Source organism: Camellia sinensis, chromosome 5 (assembly GCF_055761805.1).
Source record: "Camellia sinensis isolate YWXY chromosome 5, ASM5576180v1, whole genome shotgun sequence".
Classification (NCBI taxonomy): Eukaryota; Viridiplantae; Streptophyta; class Magnoliopsida; order Ericales; family Theaceae; genus Camellia; species Camellia sinensis.
The window spans coordinates 8,561,215-8,576,607 of NC_138965.1; the positions used below are offsets into that span (position 1 = coordinate 8,561,215).

Sequence of the window (15,393 nt, forward strand, 5' to 3'; positions counted from 1 at the left end):
ACTAGTTTGGGAGAAGTTAGGCATGAATCCGCTTAGGACAAAAATAAGCAACCTTCACTAAAATAGTCATATCTCTTTTCACACTTAGAATTTAGATGTGCGACTGCCACCATTGGAATGTAGCCTTCCGGGGCTTCAATTTAGACTTAAGAATGACCTGAAAAGGAGTCTGAATGAAGGAGATATGCCTATTTGAAGTCAGGCCTAAGAAGCAGATTTTTGTGGCCAGCCACTTTAGTGGCCTGCCGGCCAGTGGTGAAAGTTTTGACCTTTTTTTGAGTAGATTGACCCTCTTTTGGGGGGGTGCCATCCACTAATGTTGTGACAACCCTCACCACTGTTTACTGTTAAACTGAGACTGATTATGATAATTGACTGAAATCCTGAACTGATTGATTGTCTGTATCTGTTTAAGTGCATTTCTATCTGTTCGACTATTAAACTATCTGTTCACGTTTTATGTTTAAACTGCAAATTGAAGGCCTTATCGGTGGCCGAACCAGAAATTGATTAGCGTTATGTGCTAATTAGAATTTATGAGATTTTATGGTGTATTTATCTGAAATGTGATTTGGTATGATTTAATTGGATTAAAATAAGTTAAATTACACAAGTTGCCTTATTTACCATATTGCCATGTTAGTGGACCATTTAGGCAACACATATTGAGGCTTGAATACACTTAGGCAAAACATCTCCTCAGCCATTTCCTTAGACTCAAACCGACCAAGAGAGAAGAGAGGGAGAGAGGGAGAGAAATTGAGTTCCATCTTGTGAATTGCTTGGTGAATTAAAGAAATTGAAGGTTGATTTCATAGTTGAACTTCCTACACTTGATATTCAAGGTCTAAGGTAGAGAATCCACCTTAAACTTGTCTTTAAGTTAGTTCTTGCTTGATCCTTGTTATATTGAAAATTGGAGTCAAAATTAGCTTAATATGTTGCATTGAGTAGGAATTCATGCATGCATGTTGCCATTCTTGAGTTTTGAAGTTAATGTTCATGAAATTCCACATGCATGTTCATATTTTTGCAATGGACCATGAATTCATCTTGTCTTTGAGGAAATTGGCTCTTTGGAGCAAGTATTTGAAGCCTTGGAGTTGTTTAAATCCATGCATGTTACATTTAAAGTATGTTCATGAAAATTGGTTTGAAACTGGATTTAATTGAACTACCTTTGGGCTTTGATTTCTCAAATTGATCTTTGAAACATGTTATATTATGAGTTTTGAAGTGTTTTCCAGAAAATTAGGCCAAGAGGATCGAATTTGATGCATTGAAACTTGTTTTTGAGCTTAAGGTTCAAATATGAAAATTCCAGATTTTTGACTCACGCTCAAGCGGAGTGACTGGCACTCGAGCGTGAAATTCGTGCATCCAGCACTTTACACTGTTTTAAAGTCCGCTCAAGCGGGTTATTGGACGCTCGAGCGAGGACTTGTGTCACATGCTCGAGCGGGTATCGAGTGCTCAATCGAGCTTGATTTTCACAAGTCCAGTATTTTTAGCATGTTTTACAGTCCACTCGAGTGGGGTAACTCGTGCTCGAGCGGGGTAACTCGTGCTCGAGCGGAGTATTGTGTTTGCCTGTACGCTCGAGCGGGTAAAACCACGCTCGAGCGGGACCTCTGTTTCTGAAAATGTTTTTAAAGTGCATCTTTGCATCCTCATTCCATTCTAGGCATTCTTAGGCCTAGTTTAAGGCATCTTAATGAGGATATTGATGTAGAACCACACCGAGTCAAGATAGGGATTAAGTTACTATTTTTTCCAACTGTGTAGGTTAGTGTGTGTTCACTCTGTAACTGTGTAGGGTTGGCATCCGAAGACGCGTACTAGCTTATCTGTAGCCCAGAACTCTGTGAGTAACAATGTTGTAAAGATATGTTCGAAAATGAATATTTTCACTGAACTATTTACTGTTAACTGAATGAATGTTTGTCCTCTATTCTGAACTGTATTGTGGCATCCTTAGCAACTACTATTACTGTTACTGCTACTGTTACAGAGATCTCTGTCAGTTCCTATCTTGGAACTTCTGTTTACTGTTACGATGGCCATCATTGACTGTTCGGTCTTTTAAGACCTACTGTTTACTGTACTGTTCTGTTAATGGATGTACCACATATGACTATTATGACTGAATGACTGATATACTGATTCAATGAACTGTTTTCATTACTGTAAGGACATTCATTCTTAACCCTTTTACACATTATGTTATTCACTGGGTTTTAGCTCACTGCTCATATATATATGTAGGTGTACAGGCACCGGACCGTTGCTAGAAGCGTCAGGGTGAACTCCAGTTTTGTCAAAGCCAACCACTGTGCCTCACTGCGAGGTTCCAAGTCCTTCAAGTCAGGGCTTTTGGGGTGTTTTAGTTTCCCCCTTTTTTTGTATCCGTTTGTAAATTACTGTATAGACTGAATGGTTGTACTGTACTACTTTAAATAGGGATTAAGTCCCTGTCCTGAATGATTATATATATTGTATATACTGTTTTGGTACTAATTGTATATGTGTATATGATATGAAAAGTCTTTTTGCATATGGACTGTCGCAGCTCGTTGGACATATTTTAATTACTGTATTGGCTTCCGCCAGCCCCTGTACTTTGAATTACTGTTTTACTGTTAAGCAGACCTTCGGTAATCTCGGATTACTGGCCGGTTACGGTGCTAAACCCATAGGGGCGGGTTTGGGTCGTGACAAATGTATTTTTTCATCCATCATTGATGGCCTGCCAGCCACTGTGACCAAAAACAGATTTTTTGCAGATATTTTCCTCCAACTGTTTCCACAAAGCTCCACCTGTCTCTATATAGATATTTTGACTTAAGGCTCTTGTTTTCTATATATAGAGGACCTTCTCTCTTGGTTTAAAGGTTAGAAAAACTTTGGGAGCAAAAAAATCCTCTCTCTACAATTTTCTCTCTCTATAATTCTCTCTCTCTCTTTCAACTTGCACAGCCTTTGCCCAAACACTCTAAACCAAACCTAGAGAACTTCTTGCTAAATTATTTGAGCTTGGAATTGAGCTTTTGAAGAACTTGAGAGTGTGAAATTGGTGGTTTGTAACTTAAGGATTCAATCATCTTCAAGAGGTATACTTTCTCTGGCTTTTGTACCATCTTTACACCACTTGATTTCCATATTTTCTATTGATTTTTAAGCTGTTTAAAACTTGTATTTTTGGGCTAAAACTTGTGGTTTAAAGCCATTAAAGGTTGAGGGTGGTTCACCCTTCTTTACACCTTGTTCTCAAGGCCTTTGCCCTTGTGTTTCCCACTTTGTTGTCAACTCTTTTTTGAGCTTTTTAATACTAAATTTCAAAGTTATTTCTGTGGCTAAAATCATGTTTTGAAGTTCAAAAACGGAGGGGGTAGCCTTCCCTCCTTAAGCTTTGTTTACTAGCTTAACATGCTCCATGTTTTAGCTTATTGTTTTAGCTACTTTTGTCTTCATTCCAGAACATTTTTGTACTATTTTTGGACTATTTAAACTCTGTATTTTTGGCCTAAAACCTGTGGTTGAAGGCCAATACGGTTGAGGGGTGGTTCACCTTTCTTTACACATTGCTTATAAGGCTTTTCCACCTTTTTTTCCCACCTTCAAACTATCTTTGTTTGGGCTTTTGAACATTGAATTTCAAAGTATTTTCAGGGGTAAAAATCATATTTTGAAGTTCAAAATTGGAGAGGTTAGCCTCCCCGCCTTGTGTCTTGTTTGCTAGCCTAGATAGCTCTTTGTGTTAGCATATTTTTCTAGCCTTTTGTAGCTTAATTCCAGCATGTTTTAGGCTCTATTTTGGACTGTTTTAACTCTATTTTTGGCTGGTTATTGTATTTGAGTCTTGTTTTGCATGCTTGTAGTGTAAGTATCCTCACAAGCTTAGTGTTTTAGGCCTTTAAACAACACTTGTTTGAGTTAATTGCATGTTTTAATGCTTTTCTCACTTAATTTCAGTAAGTATAACCTCTGCAACCTCCCTCATTTCTTAACTCTTAATTTTCTTTGAGGGTTGTTTCAACCTTAAGATAGTTTAAGCTTGAGATTGAGATCCATGCTTAATGGTTTAATCCTCTTTTGGAGGTTCATTACCAACGGCATGACACCTCTCTCTTGCCTTAAACACTTCCTTCTCTTTAGAGGACTTCTTACCAATGGACTTAATTAGTTAATGAATGGTTGGTAAGTTAAAATGAGTAAACAAAAAATGGAAACTAAAATTGTGAAAGATAAGATTTTGGTTGTGTTTTGGTGCGTTCAATCGAACGTTAATTGAACACAAGGAAGATTAAGGCATTTCATATTCAAAGTGATGAAATGTGCCAATTTTTCTAAGGTCTCCATTGTCCTTGATCATACATGATAGGGTGATGGCTTTTGGTCTTTTTTGTGTATTTATTGGACTTGTACACATTGGTTCCTTAGCTATCATGCAATGAAATTGCTTGATTGATGGTTTGAGGACCAAGTGTATCACTTCTTTGAGATGTTTTGACGATAAGGAGGGATACACAGTACAAATGACTTGTGAGAATACCCTTTTTTAGCCCTGTTTGCTCTCTGTTGCAGCATGAAATTGTGCATCACTAGTGGCCGGCTGGCCACTGTTACTGGCCAGCAGGCCATCATTGTTGGACAACAACCCCCCACTAGTGGCTGGCCGGCCGGCCACCACTTCTGGCCTGCCGACCACCAATGAATTTTGGGCAGTATGCTTGTGAAGAATGGCAGAGTTGATCTGGAGAAGGAAAATAATGCAAGGGTTATGCAAACAGAAGCTTTCAAGGGCAGACAGCGGAAGTTCTTCGGGTAAAAATCGAGCATGCATGGGCCTCCCTTGCTTCCCGGGACTAGTTAACTAGTTAATTAGTTTAATTAGCAATTAATCATTTGTTCGTTGTAATTAATTAGTTGTAGCTAATTAGTTTGTGTTGTAATATTTATTAGCTTAGTTGTAGCTAATTGGTTTGTGATGTAATATTTAATTAGCTTAGATAGTTAGTTAATTATCCATTCAAGTTTTGTAATAATTAGCTTAATTATCTTAGCTTATGTAGCTTAGATAGCTACTTAGCTTAATTCATTCGGACTCTCCTTCATGAGAGCATGTTGTAATAATGTTTATGTCTTCCAACCCTACGTCTTTCTCCTTTTTATTTATCTGCTTTTGATGGTTAGATTTGGGGCATCACATTTCAATTAGCATATCGCATGTTTGCATCCATTCATTTTTCTTATATGCACGAGGCTCAGTTCATCATTCTAACTGCATTGTTGATTAAAAACATTCTTTGAATACGTGTTTAACCGCATATTATCCAATTGAATCACATGCCATATTAGTAACCGAGCCTATTAATTGCATTCTTTGTATGTGTTGCATTAGTCATCTTGTATAGTTAGGAATATGCATTTTTCTAACTCTTTTGTTTTATCTTAGCTTGGAGTACTAGGTGAGTTTTTAGCACTTTAACATACTTGCATGAGTGTGAGTGATTGCCATGTCTAACATGCTTGCCATGAGGCTAAATGCTTACTTGTTAAACTGTTTAAATGCCTGTGGATGAAGGCTAATTGCTTGAATTAGAATAATTTGAGCAATGTTTATATGCGATCACTTTTTCAAGTGGTCGATATTTTGAAACAATTTTGCAAAACAAACATGAAATTGAATTGTTCCAATTTGGGCAAGCTAGTCTATACTTGTGTGTGTGCGCATCACATAGTAAATGCTAGCCTAATAAAACTGGAACAAGAGCATGTAATATAAATAAGATTCATATCATGATTAGTAGAGGCCGATCTTTTATCGGGCGAGCGGGGGTGCTCAAATGTATTCATGACCTTCCCCTCTCGTACCCAAGTTCTTGAACCGAGGAAACTTTGGTGATGACGAACACGTGGCCTTTGGCACAAGTCATGGGTTTCTTAAATTTTTCCAAAATAAAATATTTAGGTAGCGACTCTGTATCTGGCAAAGCAGTCCATTTTTGGCAATTTGATTCAAAATTGATTTTCCAAAAGATTTGTCGAATTAGGACTCTTTGGTGTTTATCAGTTTCACATTGCACTTGTGAGGTTAGATTCAGAACCGCTGGAGTCTAAACTGTAAGGCTTATTTCGAACTTCCGAAAGGGGGGCGCGAAAAAGTCGAGCTACAGTTCCATATGTCGAGGTTCCAGATTTATGACGATAAGTCCGATCCGAACTTTCACGTCGACTTATATCTGAATTCAATGGCTTTGTATACCGGGAACGAACAGTTGCTGTGCAAGGTGTTTCCCTCATCCTTTGGGAAGATCGCATTCGATTGGTTTCACAAGTTACCAAAAGGAACTGTGAAGAGTTGGGAAGGCCTAGCCAAGATATTTGTGTCTAGGTTTGTTACAAACAAGTTGTAACCACTAAGGGTAGACTCCCTGATGGCTCTGAAAATTAGCAAGGATGAAAGCCTCAGGGCTTATGCCAAAAGGTATTTTAAGGTGTTCAACCGAATACCGAGATTCAACCAGAAGTTAGCGGTTATGTCTTTAAAAAACGGCCTAGAGAATGAATGCCCATTTCGAAAGTCGTAGGAAAAAACTCTACCAAAAAGTATAGAGGAGCTCATGGCACAGATCGAGAAATATGCCAAAGCAGGAGAGGATACGTCGGGAATGAAAATGCCAAAGCAGGGGAAGAGAAACGGCTCGCCGAAGTGAGGCCAAGGTAATACTGGTTTTAACAAGCAGGAAACAAGGCTGAGGGCCGCACAGGTAGTCACCACTTTGTTCCGGATCCCGATTTATAAAGTTCCAGAAAGGATCACGAACCAACCGTATTATAGAGCGCCGGAGAAGGTCCCTGGCGAGTTTATGGGAAGGAGCCTTAGGAAGCACTATGCCTACCATAATGAGGATGGACACTTGACTCAGGGATGTAGGGCTCTGAAGACGCACTTAGAGGATCTGGCCAGACAGGGCCATCTGTGAGACCTAGTAGATAAGGCCAGAACAATAGAAAAACAGGTAAGGCTACCCCAAGCACCAACGGCACCACCACCGCCACCACCACAGCAAGCAAAACCTCAGGTGATCAATGTGATTCATTTGAAGGTTAATGAGAATGATATGCGAGGAGAGGCCCAAAAGGTAAGGCACTTACAGCACGTGTATCAGGTCCAGCAAAAGAGGCCCAAGACAAACGAGTACCAGGGACCAATGATGTCCTTTACAGAGGCAGACCTAGACATGGTGCAGCATCCACACAACGATGCTCTGGTAGTGACCCTCAATATTAGAGAATGCCAAGTAAGGTGCATTCTGATTGGCCAAGGTAGCTCTTGTGACATCATATATGTCAGATGTTACAAGGAGCTTGGCCTTCACCGAGAAGATTTAGAGCAGTCAGACAGCCCAATGGTTGGGTTCAATGGAATGCCGACATGGCCTCTGGGAGCCATAAATTTGGAGGTGCAGGCAGGCCCCAGAAATGTTAGCATAGAATTTAGGGTAATTGATTACTCCTCCCCGTACAATGCTATATTGGGAAGACCGTGGCTGCACGCAATGAGGGCTATTCCCTCAACACTACACCAATTGTTACGATTTCCAACTGAACAATGGATTGAGGAAGTCAGAGGGGATCAAGTGCAGGCAAAGAATTGCTCCATGACAGTAATGAAATCCAACTGCAATGTACGAGAGGCAAAAAAGGTGGAAATCAAGGACAAGGACATGGAAGTCCTAGATGATGTCGGCAATGAACTGGCCAAGAAGAGCGAGGAAGCCTTGAAGAAAATTCTGGTCCAAGAAGGGGATGAAGAGCGCTTCTTCCTTCTTAGCTCAGGCCTAACCAAGGAGGAGGAAAAGGAGTTAGAGGCTTTCCTACGGGCCAACATAGAAGTATTTTCCTGGACACCATATGAGATGCCAGGCATTGACCCCGAGGTCACATGCCATATGCTCAATGTCGACAGATTGGCTAAACCTGTCATTCAGTGGGCAGGGAGGCCGACATTGATTCATGTAGAGGCAGTAGAGGAGGAAGTAGACAAGCTGTTGGAAGCCAATGCTATTCGGGAGGTGAACTACCTAACTTGGTTGTCCAACATAGTAGTTGTGAAAAAGAAGAATGAAAGGTGGAGGGTCTACGTGGACTTCACCAACCTGAATAAGGCTTGTCCTAAAGACAGCTTCCCTCTGGCTAAAATTGATCAGCTGGTGGATGCTACTTCAGGGCATGGGAGGATGAGCTTCCTGAATACTTACAAGGGATACCACCAGATAGCAATATATCCCCCTGACGAGGAGAAGATTGCATTTATCACTCCAAAAGGGTTGTACTACTACAGAGTGATGCCTTTTTGGTTGAAAAATATAGGAGCAACCTACCAGAGGTTGGTGACCAAGATGTTCATACATTTCATTGGCAAAACAATAGAAATGTACATTGATGACATGATCGTGAAGACTAAAGAACATGGGAATCATTTAGCCGACTTGAAAACATTTTTTGATATCCTCAAAACCTATCGGCTCCGACTCAATGCTTCGAAATGTGCATTTAGAGTCAGGTCTGGTAAGTTCCTGGGATACTTGGTCACCAGAAAGGGCATTGAGGCAAGCCCAGATCAAATCAAGGTCGTCCTTGATTTAAAAAGTCCAACATCAGCCAAGCAAGTCCAAATTTTGACTGACAAGGCAGCAGCCCTAAACAGGTTTATCAGCCGAAATTCTGATAAGTGTAAACCATTTAGTTTGTTAAAAGAGGACACATATTTTTTGTGGATGGAAGAGTGCGAAGTCACCCTAGCCGACTTGAAAAAGTACCTGACAACAGCTCCAGTTCTATCAAATCCAGTACCTGGAGAAGAATTGTTCCTATACTTGGCAGTTTTAAAACACATAGTAAGCACGGTAATAATCCGAGAGGACGAAAGAGAACATAAGACAGTATACTATGTAAGTAAGACCCTAGCAGGTGTAGAAACCAGGTACCTGGCCTTAAAGAAACTAACACTAGCCCTGGTGATGGCTTCGAAAAATTGAATCACTACTTCCAAGCCCACAAGATTGTGGTGCTAACTGAGCATCCTTTGAAGTTCCTATTGCAGCAGGGAGATCTGATAGGCAAGGTAGCCAGATAGAAAGTATTGTTGGGCCAATATGACTTGGAATTTAGGCCCAGAACAACAATTAAGGGCCAGGTTCTGGCTAATTTTGTGGCCGAGTTCACCCTTGGTGCCATCCCGCATTGGACTCCGATGAACCGCGGCTTGGGATGCCCAGGGGAGCAGAAAGAAACCCAACTGGGGCCCAAGAACCGCACTCTAACAAAACAGAAGAAAGAAGAGAAACCAAAGCCCTGCGACATCTACATCGGTGACTTCATCTGCCTGTTTGTTGATGGAAGTTCAAACCGTCAAGAAGCGGGGGCAGGAGTAGTGTTAGTATCACTAAATGGGCAAATGTTAGAGCAGTCTATTTGTTTGAGGTTCAAGGCCTCAAACAATGAAGCAGAGTATGAGGCACTAATTGCAAGGTTGAAGTTAACAGCAGCAATGGAAGCCGATGAGGTGGTAGTCTTCTGCGACTCTCAACTTATTGTGAATCAAGCAACAAGCAAGTATGTAGCCCAAGATGAAAGAATAATAGCCTATGTCAAAGAGGTTGTCAAGTTGCTCACACTGTTCTATAATTGCCGACTACAGTAGGTTAGCCAAGATGACAACAGTTACGCCGATGCCTTCGCCAACCTGGCTAGTGCAATGAAATCAGGTGAGGCAAGGACAATAATGGTTGATTATTTGTCAGACCCAAGTGTAGATCACAGAGTACGAAGCAATATGTGTGGAGATGGGACCAAGCTGGATGGATGCAATGGTAATGTTCCTCATGGATGGCAAGCTGCCAGATGACAGAAAAGAGGCGCACAAGACAAGATTGAGGTCAGCCAGGTTTAGCCTAATAGCAGAAGGCCATCTCTACAAAAGGTCCTTTACCGGGCCCCTTTTGAGATGTGTGCATCCCTCCCAGGTTGAGGACTTTTTGTATGAAATTCATGAAGATGTATGTGGAAGCCATGCTATAGACAGATCACTTGCTCAACGAGCCATCACTCAAGGGTACTGGTGGCCCTACATGCAAAAGGATGTTGAAGCCTATGTTGGAAAGTGCGAGAACTGTCAAACGTTTGCACCTTTGATACATTAACCAGCAGCAGATTTGAACCCAGTATCCAACCCTTGGCCATTTTCCCAGTAAGGCATGTACCTAGTGGGACCACTGCTACAGGCAACCGAACAAAGAAAGTTCTTGCTAGTAGTCACAGACTACTTTACAAAATGGGTAGAGGCTGAACCCCTTACAAAGATTCGAGATATTGATATGAAGAACTTCATATGGAAGGACATCATCACCAAGTTTGGGATCCAAGGGCAATAATAGCAGGTAATGGTATACAGTTTGACAGTAAGCTAATCAAAAATTTCTGTGCAAAATACAAAATGAAGAACTATTACTCTGCTCCAAGTTTCTCTCAGAGCAATAGTCAGGCAGAAGCATCCAATAAGACTATCTTGGATGGGATCAAGAAGAGGCTGGAAGTAGTGAAAGGGAAGTAGGTGGAAGAATTGCCTAATGTGCTATTGGCATATCGAACTACGCCGAGATTATCAACTGGGGAGTCTCCTTTTGCCATAGCTTATGGCACAATAGTCAGGCAGAAGCATCCAATAAGACTATCTTGGATGGGATCAAGAAGAGGCTGGAAGTAGTGAAAGGGAAGTAGGTGGAAGAATTGCCTAATGTGCTATTGGCATATCGAACTACGCCGAGAAGATCAACTGGGGAGTCTCCTTTTGCCATAGCTTATGGCACTGAAGCAGTTATCCCACTAGAAGTTAGCATCCCTGGAATCAAAACCCAGAGGGTGAAAGATAGGACCAATGAGGCATTCTTAGCCCGAGATATGGATTTATTGAAAGAAAGAAGGGAGAGAATTGCAGTTCGGCTGGGGGCATACCAGTAACAACTTGCTAGGGCTTACAACAAGAAGGTCAACCCAAGAGAGTTCAAGGTTAGTGTAAACACCCCATTTTTGACCGCCCTTACTACTTGGACCTCACTACTTGCGCACCCAATGATGAGTGTATATGCTTGATAAGTGCTCGAAGTCCTCAGTGGAATGCCACAGCTTTGAGCCTTCAAACCTTTCACCATTGTTGCCTTGTTTTTTGACCAAAACCAGAGATTTTCAAGCCTGCAACCTTTTGTGGCCTACCGGCCCCTTTTATTGGCTGTCGGCCATTACTTATGGTTGCAGGCCACTAATGTGTGTAGACATCCCCGAACGCCCCGGGAGGGAACGAGTCCCCCGTTCCGTTCGATATTGGGCTCACTACAGTTCAGGACTCTCAAATTGTCACGGTTCTAAGTCTGAACCAAAGAGTCCAAATCCGGCAAATCGTTTTGAGAAAACAGATTTTGAAAGAAGTGCCAAACATGGACTGCTTTGCCAGATACAGAGTCACCACCTAAATATTTTATTTTGGGGAAATTTAGGAAACCCTGACTCGTTTGCCTAAGGCCACGTGTCCGTCATCACCAAAGTTGCCTCGGCTCGGGAACTTGGGTACGATTGGGGAAGGTCACTTCGTGAGCACCCCTGCTCGCCTGATCAAAGATCGGCATCTACTAACCATGATATCTATTTTTGAAAACATTATGCGTTCTTATTCCGGTTATTAGCCTAGATTTACTATGTGATGCGCACAGCATACAAGTATAAACTGGATCGTCTGAATTGGAACAAAACATTTCATGTTTATTTTTTTAAAGTGGTTTGATGGTGCTACCCGCAAGTAGGCTAAGACGTGGATTTGCCACCCTCAGGTGGGCTTAGAAAAACATGATTTTGCCACTATCTAGTGGGCTTAAAACACACATTTGATGAATTATTCCAATTCAAATAACCCAACCTTCATCCACAAGCATTCAGGCAGTTATATCACATAAGCATATAGCCTCATGGTAAGCATGCTATTCATGGCAGTCACTCGCACGCATGCAAGGATGCTAAAGCATAAAACTTACCGAGTACTCCAAGCCAAAACAGAAGCTAATTAGAAATCCATGCATAATCCTAATTATACGGAAATGCCTAATGCAACACATGCAAAAATGCAACTATAGCAGGCTCGGCTATTCTAAACATGGCATATGAAATGCTACAGCTGAAATGTATTCAACTTGGAATTGAAAATACAATGCAGTTAGTATGATGCGCCGAGCCCGATGCATGCAAAACAGATGAATGAATGCAAACATGCTATCATACTGTATGCTAATTGAAACATGCCCTAATCTAACCATCATAAGCGGGTAAATAAAAGGGAGAAAGACGTGGGGTTGGAAGACATACATCACACACACGCACACTTATTACAACATTGCCCTCGCGCAGAGGGTCCGAATAAATAATATACAGTCCCAAATGAATAATACAGTCTGAATAAGTACAAAACCCTAATTAATTTACAAATTTAACTAGGAAAGTAATAAATTGGCATGCAAGCCAGGGACTGCCTTAACTCTAATCCGGATGATGAACGATGCATGTTCGGGTTGCCTTGCGCGGAAATCCATTGCGATGCCCCAATTAGCCTCTATTTGCAATTGTTCTTGGGATGCGTGCCAAGCTCCGGAAGGCTACTGACTCTTGATTTGTTGTAACAGAGAGCAAGAAAGGGACATGGCAAAGTATTTTCACATATGTATGCATGACTACCCTTTAGGGAGTGTAGTCCTCGATCCTCGTGCCACCAATCATGCATATCGATGCATGATGGCCGAGGAGTCAAATTGTACGACTCAATATGAAATGAATGCACATATAAACACAACAAAACCTAAACTCCATCATGGATAATCCAGAGTGTCGGTGAGTGGAAATTGAGACACGTTCCGTCACTCGAAGTACGAAACGTACCTCATTTTCCGTGCTCGGGCTAACTCCTATCCCAAGCACAATGCAGTATGCATGGCATGCATGAATGCAACTAAGATACAACCTAACATGCACAATGCTATGAAATGGCATACACGATGCACGAAATAACATGGCATACACAATGCGCTAACATACAACCTAGCATACACAATGCTATGAAATGAAATGGCATACACAATGCACAAGGGACTTACACCAACATGAGTGGACCTCAGCCACACTCACATAGGAGGCCATTCGATGAAAATGAGACACTCGAGATGCGTGCACACGTGCACGCAAACCGAGGACCGATCCTAAGGCACCAAATGCCACTCTAACAAGACATGGCAGGGTATGGAATATGGCATACAAGCATGCAAATTTTAGTACCGAAATATGATGCAAAACAGCCCCGAAACATGGCAATATGGTACCCGATGCATGAAATGAGACCCGAAACATGAAATTAGGTACATGGAATGACCTATGGCTATGCAAAGCATGCATTATTTGAACATGAAGTGTGAAGACAGAATCAAGACAGTCCCAAAACAAACATATTTACAGTTTTAAGCAAGGCCAATAAGTGAACACAAATAGGGCTAAGTTAACATGCAAAAATGGCCCCAAAAGAGAGATAATGAAGGAAGTAGCATCCTCTGGCCCTAAATGGCCAAGAGCCCTTCAACAAATTTGAAGAGGGGCTCAAAATGAAGCACTTTACAGTTTACAACAAGCCACTAAAACAAACACAAGTATGGCTAAACTATTGTGCAAGAAATGGGCCAAAAGGGAGACAAAGAAGCAAGTGATGGTTTCTGGCCTCAAAAAGAGGAGGGACCTTTAACAAAGTTGAAGAGGGGCCCAAAACATAGTATTTTAGAGTTAGTGACCAAACCCAAAACAGTGCACATGCAAGCCTAAAATACTATCCAAAATAAGGCCTAAAAAGAGGTTTAAACACAAAGAGCAAAAAGGGAGCTTCAACAGGCAAAAGTCCCTTGATAAAACATGAAGAGGGGGTTTAGATAAGGCTATTTACAGTTCGGACCAGAGCCCAAAAGTACAAGCACAAGGGGCTAACAAAACATGCAAAAATAAGGCCAAAAGAGAGATAAAGAGGCAAGTGACAAAAGGAAGCCTCAAACAGTGAAGAGCCCTTCGACAATGTTGAAGAAGGGCTCAAAATAAGCCACTTTTCAGTTCATAATCAAACTCAAAACAGTTTACAAATAGGCCTAAAATACTATGCAAGAAAGAGGCATACAAGAGAGGTAAAGAAGCAAGTGGTAGCTAGAGACCTTAAACATGGAAGGATCCTAAAAGAAACATGAAAAAGACCTCAAAATAATGCTATTTTCAGTTAGGGTCGGAGCCCAAATAGGCAAGCAAGTATGGCTTAGAAAGCATGCAAAAGAAGCTCAAAAAGAGAAAAAGTATGGCTCACCCTTCTAGACCAAACTTTAACAGCCTCTTGGCTTGAGAAAAGGTGCTCCTTGCCTCTGGAAAACAGCTCCAAGTGGCTGGAATGGATGGTGGTGGTATGGTGCTAGGTGGTGGTGTAGAAATGGTGTAGGGTTTGGGAGATTTTGAGGGTTGGAGTGTAGAGAGAGAGAGATACAATGTGGGAGCCTCAAAGCAAATTTTGTAACCTTCTAAAATGCAGCTGGGGGTGCTGGATATATAGGCAAAAGAGAGGGGAAAAAAGGGGGGGAATGGAATTCAAGTTTCCCTCCAAAAGTTGGCCCCCCCGGATACACAATCTGGGGGAAAACAGAATACATTTCTGTAAAGTAGCTGGAGAGAGGATCATGGCCGACCGGTTTCCTAGGGTTTAGGTGGCTGGTCGGCCAAGGGTCAAAAGGGTCAATGAAGATTAATGGCCGGCCATGCTAAAAAGAGGGCCTCTCATGTGTGCATAACACAACCACGTGGTCAAAAACTGGAGAAAGTAAACCAGGAGAGAGAAAAGCCCACTTTTATGAGGGGTTCAAAAGGGTCACACACAATTACTGGCCGGCCATATGATATTGGTGGCCTCCCAGGTGTGTACAACACAAATATGTGATTTGGGGCAAGAAAAAGTGGCCTTAGGGTGGTCAACATTGGCTCTCAAGTGAGAAAAACGGGCGACGGAGGGCGATGGAGGAATAAAACTGGTTGTCAGAACAATTACTGACCTCCCACCCTTCTACGACCTCCTTAGCAGTGAAACAGAGGTCCCTGCCAAAAATGAACTCAAACCGATGCAAAATGAAGGTTCGGGGGCCGAAACGCGCAGCCCGAGGCCCTAAAAACTGACTGTTAGGCACCGGAAGTGGTGTTCGACCACGAAGTTGGTCTCTCGAGCCACAGTGTCCCTCAAAAGGGAGCAAATAAGATGCATGCCAAAAATCGGAGCAAACG

The 15,393-nt window shown here is 41.8% G+C and overlaps 1 protein-coding gene across 1 annotated transcript; it reads left to right on the top strand.

The window, feature by feature from the left end:
* Positions 1–7,412: 7,412 nt before the first annotated feature.
* Positions 7,413–10,208, top strand: LOC114299190 (uncharacterized). Its single transcript, XM_082868128.1, has 4 exons — positions 7,413–7,799; positions 7,995–8,348; positions 9,476–9,664; positions 9,822–10,208. The coding sequence occupies exons 1-4, from the start codon at positions 7,413–7,415 to the stop codon at positions 10,206–10,208; spliced, it is 1,317 nt and encodes a 438-aa protein (XP_082724254.1).
* The last annotated feature ends 5,185 nt before the right edge of the window (positions 10,209–15,393 follow it).

Excerpts from the sequence above, each read along its gene's own strand:
- LOC114299190 (XM_082868128.1), top strand. The coding sequence starts at position 7,413 with ATGGTTGGGTTCAATGGAATGCCGACATGGCCTCTGGGAGCCATAAAT. Across the intron at positions 7,800-7,994 it reads AAGCCTTGAAGAAAATTCTG|TGGGCAGGGAGGCCGACATT; the intron begins GTCCAAGAAGGG and ends CCTGTCATTCAG. Across the intron at positions 9,665-9,821 it reads TAATAGCCTATGTCAAAGAG|ATCACAGAGTACGAAGCAAT; the intron begins GTTGTCAAGTTG and ends ACCCAAGTGTAG.